This window comes from Podarcis tiliguerta, assembly GCF_965153285.1.
Source record: "Podarcis tiliguerta genome assembly, chromosome: 11".
Lineage (NCBI taxonomy): Eukaryota > Metazoa > Chordata > Lepidosauria > Squamata > Lacertidae > Podarcis > Podarcis tiliguerta.
Window position 1 is genome coordinate 33,374,467 of NC_139544.1, and position 10,719 is coordinate 33,385,185.

A 10,719-nucleotide genomic window follows, 5' to 3' on the forward strand; every position below is an offset into this window, starting at 1 on the left:
CCACCATACAATGCCTGCTTCTTTGCCCACTTGCATAATCTGCAAATCTAAACAAAACTGTGGTATTTACTCTCCCATAAATTCGCCCTGCTGGTCAATGAATTGACTTCAACTTTGTAGGGGTTAGCAGGTTGGAGACTTGAGTTGAGGGCCCACTCTACACCTTCCACGCGGTGGGTGGGGGATACAAAAGATTGGGGGGCGGGGAAGCGCCTCTGGCGTGGAGCAAAATCTTCGTCATGCGGAAGCAGCAACCCTTTCAGCCGGTGGGGGCAGCCTAGCAGGAGAGCCGCTCTACCTGGAGCGGGCGGGCGGACCGGCAGGTAGGCTGCGCCTCACTCGCGACGAGGACATGAGCGCATGACGCGCGGGAGGGGACAGTTCTCTGGCGGAGCCGCTGAGGGAAAGAAACCTCGCCGGGAAGGCGGAAGAAGGAACCTCGTCATTCCCGGGATTTTTGCGCATTCTTTCCCCGCCTGAAGCGAGCTCGCAAGTCTCTCCTGGGGCAGGAAAGCTGCGTAGAGAAAGGCTGAGCGCGGTGAGGCTGCGCTGCGCCAGAAAGAAAAAGGCGCCTACTTGGTTCCGCTCCCGGTGGTTCTGGGAGCGCAGGGCGCCCGCGAGGTGTGGTTGCGAGTGAGGCGGCGGCGGCGGCAGGAAGGTGCTGTTGGTTGAGCCTTGGGAGAAAAGTGCGCGGGCGAAAAGCGGGACTTGAAGAGTCCGGGAGTTCCCATTTCTGAGAGGCATCCAGTGCGCTCCAATATCTGGCTGCTCAGAAAGAAGTCCCTTTGTTGAAGCCACTGAAACTTACTCCCAGGTAAGTGGGCGCCGAGCTGGAATCGCGGAAGCGCAGCTGGAAGGCTGCGACCCTCATAAATGTAGGGGAGAGACGCGGGGCGTAGTTTTCTCTTGACTGCACGCAGCAAAGTTTCTGGCGAAGCTGGGCCTCCTTGTGTATAGGGAAAACAAGGGAAAGGGGTGGGGTAATGGTGTAACCGACTAGCTAGCCATTGTTTTCTTAGGTGGCTTGACGCTGATACCCGTTATGTGCGTGACTCCTGCTTCCTGTGCACACATATTTATGATTTTCTGTAAGATGGTGGAACTATGAGTATAGTTAACGTTTTACCCTCTGCTCGGGAAGCCTTAACTCTTAATCCTGTGTATAGTGCTAGCATTCTTCATGTAGTCAAAGGTACTGTTAATAGATTCACATGCCTTGGTCTTGGTTCAGAAGTCCAGTCAAAAACTGATTAAAAGGCTTGTTATGTTTTGTTTTTTTTAAATTATAATGATAGAAGAAGAAAAATGTATCAGCTGTTTTCTTTAGAAGATTTAAGGACTTTAGAAGATGTTGGTTTGGTTTTTTGCAGACTCTCAAAGCAGGAATTCAGTTTGCTTTTCCTTTTGTCAAGCACAGTATATGTGAAACCAGGAAATGAAAAGCAATCTTTTCACTTTTTTGATTTCTGAAACAGGGGAAAGGACCACAAATGTATTCAAGGAATGAATCATCAGAGCGCAGACCAGGACAACACAGTCGGTCAGTCCATTATGATGAAGTGAATGTGGATTCTTCTTCAGAAGATGATGCTGAAAAGGATTTTCAAGATGCTGGACACATACTTAACACAGATCCCTTGCCACCACCTCTTCCACTACAGCCACCCTTTGGCCCTGAATTTTATCCAAGTGACAGCGAAGAAACTGCTGGAGCCTCTGATCTTAAACCAGTGAGAAAATTCATTCCAGACTCGTGGAAAAACTTCTTCAAAGGGAAAAGAGACGGCCCAGTAGCTGCGATTTCTGGTGGAACTGAATGCTCTCCACCATCATCTCCAACACTTACCCCAGTGAAGCCAGGCAATACTTCAGTTCCAAGCTCTTACCAGGATCCTTATGGAGGATCTGGGGGAACCTACAATTCACGGAAAGAAGCTGAAGCTATGCTTCCACAAGATCCCTACGGCTCCCTAGACAGGCACACACAAACTGTACTAGCATACAGTGAGAAAGTAGAAGCCTTTAATTTGAGATACTCTTACATGAAATCTTGGGCCGGCTTGCTCAGGATCCTGGGAGTTGCCGAACTGCTGTTGGGTGCAGCTGTGTTTGCCTGTGTTACAGCTTACATTCACAAGGACAATGAGTGGTACAACATGTATGGCTACAATCAGCCACATGGGGCAAGCAGCATGTATGGATATGGAGGGGGAAGCAGCATGTATGGAGGCTATTACTACAGTGGGCCTAAAACCCCCTTCGTTCTTGTTCTTGCAGCACTTGTTTGGATAGTGACTGTTATAATTCTAGTACTTGGTATGTCCATGTATTACAGGACAATTCTTCTAGATTCCCACTGGTGGCCTTTAACCGAGTTTGGAATTAATGTTGCCTTGTTTATTTTGTATATGACAGCTGCGATAGTCTATGTGAATGATGCTAACAGAGGAGGACTTTGCTACTATCCATTATTTAATACGCCAATGAATGCAATGTTTTGCCGTATAGAAGGGGGGCAGACAGCTGCAATTATATTCTTGTTTGTAACAATGATAATCTATCTTATTGGCGCAATCGTTTGCCTAAAACTATGGAGGCATGAAAGTGCACGGAAACAGCGAGAGCTTATGCAACAAGAGGTAAGTTCTGTAGAAAACAGTTGTTCCTACCATAAATTTAGTTTTGTAAAATAGTTACTGTCATTTATTCACTGGCTTGGATCAGACATAAATCTCAATTTACTAAAGCCAAAGTGTCCTAAAACCATGTGCTACCCCATCCCTCCTTCGTGTAAGTAACCAATTATTGACATCCTTGGTTAATTAACAAAAAAAAAAATCCCATTGCAGTACAATCAGGAAACTTCGATAACCAGGACTGAAATAAACTGCCTGCTTCTAATCTCAATAACCATTGGAAAGCAAAGGAAACCATAGTCATTAATCCCGGGATTGTTGAATTCTGGCATGCCAAAAAAAGGAGGAAGGAAGGGGCAACATGAAACATAGCACCCAGGAACAAGGCTTATGCAGAATTTGGCTTAATCAGCTAAGATAAATACATCTGAACCAGCCCACTATGTAGATGTTATGTCTCCTTACTGTTGTACTTGCTTCTGTAACAGTTGCATCACTAAACTAAGGACCTGATTTGAGGCCTTTGGAGTTTTATAGATTATCTTAATATTAACTATGTGCAACTTTTTGCATATAATTCTGAAGTGAACATTGTTCATGCAAGGATGAGCCTCACTTGGTAGAACATGAGACTCTTAATCTCAGAGTTGTAGGTTTAAGCCCCACAGGCAAAAAGATTCCTGCATTGCAGGGGGTTGGACTAGATGACCCTGCTGGTCCCTTCCAACTCTACAATTCTGTGAGTCTGCGAAGAATTTCGCCTAAACAGAACTGAGTTCCAGTAATACATACTTTATTGAGGTTCTGTGTATGTGACCACATAGTGTCAGTATAATAGGTGGAGTTTGCTTGCGTATGCACCTAATCAAAAACACTTGTTAGCATACCTTCAGCAGTGTTAACTACACTGATACTACATTGTCTTGTGGAGACATATATCGGTGCTTTTGACCAGAGATTAAACTTTGCTGCCTTGCAACATTCCAGGATCTGAGAGCACCTCCTCCTCCCAAGTTTCTCTGCTTCCTACTTTCAAAGGAGAGTCAAAATATACCATTGCTGCTTCCAGATGGCCTAGCACCAAAAACAGACAGGGGAATCTTTTGGTCTTTTCCCCTTCCCTAATTCTGTCAGAAGGGGAAAGAAGAGCAGGACAGAGCTTCTTCTCCTTCATTTTTCCTGAAAATCCAGAATAGCTGGGACATTTTCAAAGAAAGATGAAGAGGAACTATATCAGCAGACACTACCAGTGAGGTTCCAAGGAAGGATAGAAACAGTATGCACCTCTTTCCACTGGTTGGATTTAGGGAGAAGCGCAATCTCTTTTTGCCTTTTTTTTCCTCCCCAGATGTCTGCGTGTTAAGGCTTTTATTGTCTACATTTGCACACTTAATGATGATGTTTTTGGTTTTTTCTTAGATGATAACGACGCAATCTTTTGCACCAAAAAGGATGGTAAGAACAACACCTTTTAGTCTATATTCAAATGCTGAGTACTTTCAAGGCCTGAACTACTTTAGTTTCAACAAGAATTCGGATAAAATAGGTAAAGGTTGAGACACACTGACAACCCGGGGCCACCAGAGAGGCAACTATCATAATCCTCTACCATCAACCTGGGGGTGAGGTGTATGTGATAGAATTGCACTCTTATTTCTGATCACTCTACTCCATGCTAAATTAGTGCTGTTTAAAGTGGATTTACTGACTGTTATTGACTGTTAATATCCATTTTACATAGTATGAAGATGGCAGTCCCAAAGTAGCAACAAACGCAAAGAACTTCAAGTCTGTGGAACTGAAACCTGAACTACTCAATGGCCATATACCTGCAGGACATATTCCTAAGCCTATAGTGATGCCAGACTACTTAGCGTGAGTCTCTCTGCAACCTTCCTTTTGAAGCTTTCTCTTGGAGTGATAAATCCCAATGACCGACTACAGATGATCACATCTTGGCTTAATAATATATGAATGAATTGAGATGTGAGCCTTTTGCTCCTGCCTTCACAGCGTTAGCAAACAAACCAGGGAGTCTTCAGCTAGTCATAATTTCTCATTTCATCCAAACTAGGGAATTACATTTACTTGCTTTGGAACAAGTCAGGATATTAAACATTGGTTTGAAGTTGGTGTGATAACATGGTTTGTTCTGAAGCCAGTAATCATCATTTCCAGTTTGGATGAAACAGGAAACCATGAATAATGAGGGCCTTTTTGGTTTAACCAAATTAGATGGCTTAAATTAGGTGACTTTGTGTTTGGTGGGGAAAGGTTTGTTTCTATATTATTGCTGACTTTTAACCACCTAATTATATTTTCATATTAGAACTGTATCCGGAAAGCAATGCCTTGTACAGCAGTGGTTCCATTCTGTTCTTGCAGATATTGATTTTGAGTGCATTGTTTTTAGCTATAAAGCATTTCAAATTACATCATGCAAAGGAGACTTCCCATATTGATTTCTGTTAATTAAAAAAATGTTCTCTTTGAACTTTTGAGTTTGAATCACTTAGTATCAAGTGTCAAGAACAATTTTATTGTTGACATATTGCCAAGCCCAAACCTCTATTCTAAAGCAGAGTCTGCAATTAGCCTGCCATCCAGGTTATAACCAATGAAATTGTTTGGGAAACAGTCCAGGTGATTTGACTAAATAAACCAAGTTGTACTCTACAGAGGGTGGGAGGTAATCTAAGATTGTTGTAGTCTTTTCTAATTTGAGTCACAATTTTCATGTGGCAATACACTTTTACAATGTTTTTTTGTCTTTTCAAAAATCCATAATGCATACATTTGAAGCTTACATAGATGGTTGATCCTGTAGGACTAATTATAGTTTCTTACAGGAAATACCCAGCAATTCGTTCAGACGAGGAAAGAGACCGATATAAAGCTGTGTTTAATGATCAGTTTTCTGAATATAAAGAGCTTTCTGCTGAGGTTCATGCAGTCTTAAAGAAATTTGATGAGCTAGATGCGTTGATGCAGAAGCTTCCTCAGCAGCCTGGAAACACTCTTGTAAGTACTTACCATAATTGAGCATGGATTTAAAAATTGCATTTATAAGCAGTTTTGGCTGGAGTCACATGGCAACCTAGACATTGGATCACCACAATCCTTTACATTTAGCAAGCCAAAGACATTTTAGTTTGGTTGCTGCAGAAAATTGTTGCTTGAGATAGCAGCGAAAAGCACTTGGTAGTTTACTGTCAGTCATGTAGCTGTGAAATTATTACCGTATTTTTCACCCTATGGGACGCACTTTTCCCCCTCCAAAAATGAAGGGGAAATGTGTGTGCGTCCTATGGGGTGAATGCAGGCTTCAGGAAGCTATCTGCAAGCCCGCCGGGCTCCCACGGCTTGCGGAGAGCTGCCTGCATCCCGAAGCCTGGGGTGCACTGAGCTCAGCACGCCCCAGGCTTCGGGCTTCGCGCAGCTCTGCACAGGAGAGCTGCCTGCATCCCTGCAGATAGCAGCCTGTTCTGGGGGCGGAGGAAGCTCGGGCTGCCCCCGCCCCATGCCTGGGGGAAAATAATTTCCCCCCCTTTATTCCCCCCCCCCCAAAAAAACCTAGGTGCGCCCTATGGGGCGAAAAATACAGTAGATTACTAGTAACCACCACATGCTCCCTTTTGTCCCATTCCCTTCAAAACCAGAAGGACCACCAATTTTTGAACTGAAGTAGCAATATTCAGGATTAATATAGCTTAGTTGTTATAGGGTTTTGCTGTTGTTCAGCTCCTGCAGTTTCAACCTAGCAAAGCAGAAGGCCTCTCTAGGAATGGTATTCTGAACTTGTACTATGGTTACATAAAAAAATACTAGGACAGAAGAAAATTAATATGTTATTTGTGGATATAATAGACATGATATTTTGAAATGCTGTTTTCCCCCCTCTACAGGAACATGACAGAATTGCAAATGTTTTGCAACAGTATAGAAAGAAAAAGAATGTGAGTTCTCATATCTACTTATTTATGTAATTACTGATTGTTAATGTGCATAATGTTTTAACAGAGCAGTAACAAAAATACCCCTGCCCTGAGTTGTTTTACATAGTAATTTTTGGCACAAGGAAGGCAAAGGGCAGAGAGGTAGGGAATAAGAATGAAGGGGAGGGCCAACAGGAAGAACATATGTCCTAGTTGCACGTACTTCAGCTTTGTTTGGGTTGGAGATGAGGCTTGGGTTGGAGATGAGGCTTAAAATTCTTCACATAAAAGGTGGATTTTGAGAGAGAATTTGAGGAAGGGGCATCAGAAAAAGAGGGGGTATCACTCAGTTCTAGCAGGCAGTTCCATTAATAAGGCTGAAAGTCATAAGTGGGTTTCCATTCAAATACTAGTTTCCATTCACAATGTGGTAACATGACCTTCCAGGATAAAAACTTGCCCTAGATTTAAGCTTTCATTATTCTGGCATTGGATTAAAAAAAAAAAAATCATTGCATGTATACATTTAAATGTATTACTTCCCGATCTCAAATGTTAAGGTTTGCTGACAAAATATAAAAGAAACCCAGCAAAACAAAATAACACTTCATGAGATTTATTGAAATTACCCTTTGTGACTTGACACACCTACCTCTGCAGGTTTCCACAAAATAAATTACTGATCTGTTTATTCTCTGTATTGCAGGATCCCACATTTCTTGAGAAAAAAGAACGTTGTGAATACCTAAAGAAAAAGCTTTCTCACATAAAACAGAGAATTCAAGATTATGACAAAGTTATGAATTGGAATGCTTAGGGGGACTTTATTAGCAAGGTTTTAGTTCAGTGGTTTTTTATATTTATTTATTGCCATAACTGTATAAACATTCTGCTGTGAAATGAATTTTTAAATCTTGTGAAATTTTATTACTGGGCTGACTGGCACATAATGCTAAACCATGGTTTACTACTATTTGCACAAGCTGGAACAAGACTGAGCAAAGCCTTGGCTTTCTGTGCTCCCCTCCCCTCCCCTCATGCAGCTGAGAGGACTTTGGTTTCCAGCTAATCTGGGTTTGCCATTCAGAATCAGAGACTGTGGATTAAAACTATAATAAGTTTTTGAAACAAGGCTTCTTCAAACAATTATGAAGCTGACTTGTTTAACTAACCAGCATTTTAAACAAGTTTTTCATTTGCTATTAACAAGAAGTCTGGGTTAATGGAAATGACATGCTAGCATATATTCCTTCTTTCAGCCCCATAGGATGAGAATGAGTGCTTAAACCGCTAAATCGCACTTTGTGCGTGTGCAGAAGCGCTGAATCACATCACACACAGATGCGGCGCTGCAGGTTGTGAACGCTGCGGGTTGCGAACGTGCCTCCGGCATGGATCACGTTCACAACCTGAGGTTCCACTGTACTTGGACTCCTTCCTTTTCCCCACATGGTTTAGCATTGTGTGTGAGACCAGGCCATTATCTTGAACAAATTTTAAGGTTTTACTTCATTTATGTAAATTTTGTACTTTTATGTTCCTGCTCCTTGATCATATATAAATGCAATTTGAGTGTTTTCTTTTGCTGCTTGATTGTTTTTTTGCTTTTAATTTGGGTGTTGGCTTCTTGTAAATGTGAATCTGTTGTGTCTGAAAGTACGATTGTGATAATTAGGTTTATGTAACAGCCTGCCTGCTTGCTGGTGTGTGCACATAACACACACATTCCTAACTGCCCAACAAATTATCAGTACTGTCGGTAAGGTTGATTCCCTCTTTGAAAGACTGAAGAGTCACTCTTACTTCCCAAGTAAGTAATGCTCTTAAGGCTAAGAGTGCTGATTTCCCAGTTCTCTGTGAACATGGTTCCCAGTGAAGTGTTGGAAACTCTTATATTCAGCACCAAGTGCTAAGTAGAGAAATTTTCATTCCTTTGTGTTGAGCACCATTTTTGTACAATGGGATTTGGAAACAGAAACCTGTTGCCCAAAGTTCTGCTCGCCAGGTTCCATTGTTTGAGCAGCTCCTCCTCCTTGCCCAGTTCTTTCTGTTGTTGTTACAATCCTTTGGGTCAGTTTCACAAACCAGTAAATACATTTTTTCCTATTTAAAAATACAGTGGTACCTCAGGTTACAGACACTTCAGGTTACAGACTCCGCTAACCCAGAAATAGTACCTCGGGTTAAGAACTTTGCTTCAGGATGAGAACAGAAATTGTGCTCCGGCGGCGCAGCGGCAGCGGGAGGCCCCATTAGCTAAAGTGGTGCTTCAGGTTAAGAACAGTTTCAGGTTAAGAATGGACCTCCAGAACGAATTAACTTCTTAACCCGAGGTACCACTGTACTAACTTTTCTGTCTACTACCTTATTCAGAAACTTGCTCTGTAGCTCTTAATCACGGAACATTTAAATAACTGAAGCAGTCATTCAAGGGCCGACTTTTGCCTTGCAGCAAAATAATCAATTTGTATTAGTAAAGTTGATGGATCAAACCCCTGTCTAATTGTGCCACAACCTTCAAAAATTTATGAATGACTGCTGGGATAGCTCAGTCGGTAGAGCATGAGACTCTTCATCTCAGGGTCATGGGTTTGACCCTGAGCATGGGCAAAAGATTCTTGCATTGCAGAGGGTTGGACTAGATGACTTTCGTGGTCCCTTCCAAATCTACAATTTTATGATGTTTAAATTCAGAAAGCACTGTTCTCTGCTATGCGCAGCTCTCAAGTTCTCTCACTCAAGGACAAAAATGAGTTTTATAGTGACGACTGCCCTTATGGACGTGATGCAAAATACAGTGGTACCTCGGGTTACATACGCTTCAGGTTACAGACTCCACTAACCCAGAAATATTACCTCGGGTTAAGAACTTTGCTTCAGGATGAGAACAGAAATCACGCGGCGGCGGCACGGCAGCAGCGGGAGGCCGCATTAGCTAATGTGGTGCTTCAGGTTAAGAACAGTTTCAGGTTACGAACAGACCTCTGGAACGAATTAAGTACTTAACCCGAGGAACCACTGTATATGAAAGGAGGAAGCTGAAGAAGGGCACCTGCATACTGCCTAAAAAGCAGATGAACCTCAAAGGAAGCTAAAGAAAATAGCTTTATTTGAAAAAAGTACAGCAATTGAATGGCATGTCTAATGCATTTTGAGTGTACCATAACCTCTTGTTCAGACAATAGTCATTTCTTTTCCCCAAAATATTATATTGTTTGTGCTTAATTGTAGAAGAAGGGGATTAGTTTCCTTACCTTTGGGAAAGGAGGTAGCTACAGCCTGATAAAAAGGTTTATAGTCAAACAAGCTAGGTATGACATAAAACGGGAGTGCTACTGCAAATGAAGCAATGTTTTCACTTTGAGGTTTGTTTTTTGGTTTGAAAATTGGTGCTGATATCTATTTCTTGGTGAAATTTATCCTTGCCAAATATTTAGCACTGAACTGCTGATAGAACTAATAATCTCAGGTGGAAAGGGGGGTTCATTTCAAGCTTTCATTGCCCACACAACAGCTTACTATCCAATGTAACAGCAGATCCATATGTTGGAGATTGTGTTCAGTGCATAAATTTCTGCTGCTGGATAAAGGTGACTATTTGTAAATAGAAACATCTGTTCCCACCTGAACAGGAGGGGGGAATCCTTTGGTAAACATTGTGTGCCTGTCCACACTGCACCTTATGGCAAACATTTGCATGTTTTAAACATTAGTATTTATATACTCTATTATCCTGATCTTTAAAGAAAATTTCAGCTGTTGGCAATCAACTTCTAATCTTTTGTACTGATTTTACAAAATATTTTTCTAATAAAAATAAGAGGCACTGAAACAGTTTTCTTCTTTGCTGAAAGAATAACCATGTTCAATCTTTATTCTGAAATATGTTTCTACATCCCATAAAATGTCTAAATAGAAACACATTATAACACACATTGCAGAGCTCATTGTGGTGTTAGCAAATTGTTTGACAGAAAACTATATTTTTATAAGTTTTCATTGTTCATTTTTTAAATCTAGGTTTCAGTTTCCAACATCCAGAAAGAATCATGAAGTCATTTGTATCATGTTTATGAACTTTATAAAATGTGAAGTGTCAAAAATTAAGAACAACAAAGTGTCATATGCTGTATGCTAAATATAGCATT

At 41.5% G+C, this 10,719-nt stretch overlaps 1 protein-coding gene across 2 annotated transcripts; it reads left to right on the forward strand.

Moving 5' to 3' along the window:
• Positions 1–4: 4 nt before the first annotated feature.
• MARVELD2 (MARVEL domain containing 2) lies at positions 5–10,403 on the forward strand. 2 transcript variants are annotated; one of them, XR_014503065.1, is made up of 8 exons: positions 5–814; positions 1,476–2,639; positions 4,056–4,091; positions 4,378–4,511; positions 5,486–5,657; positions 6,542–6,592; positions 7,278–8,701; positions 9,119–10,403. XR_014503065.1 is itself a non-coding variant. In XM_083404068.1 (7 exons), the coding sequence occupies exons 2-7, from the start codon at positions 1,491–1,493 to the stop codon at positions 7,386–7,388; spliced, it is 1,653 nt and encodes a 550-aa protein (XP_083260194.1). In that variant the 5' UTR covers positions 5–814; positions 1,476–1,490; the 3' UTR covers positions 7,389–10,403. The 2 variants fall into 2 exon arrangements, 1 of the variants encoding a protein (XP_083260194.1); XM_083404068.1 differs by having other exon boundaries at positions 7,278–10,403.
• Positions 10,404–10,719: the final 316 nt, after the last annotated feature.

Bases quoted from the DNA above. Each gene is read 5' to 3' on its own strand.
- MARVELD2 (XM_083404068.1), top strand. From the start codon at position 1,491: ATGTATTCAAGGAATGAATCATCAGAGCGCAGACCAGGACAACACAGT. The intron at 2,640-4,055 runs GTAAGTTCTGTA...GTTTTTTCTTAG, and splicing joins GAGAGCTTATGCAACAAGAG to ATGATAACGACGCAATCTTT. The intron at 4,512-5,485 runs GTGAGTCTCTCT...AGTTTCTTACAG, and splicing joins GTGATGCCAGACTACTTAGC to GAAATACCCAGCAATTCGTT.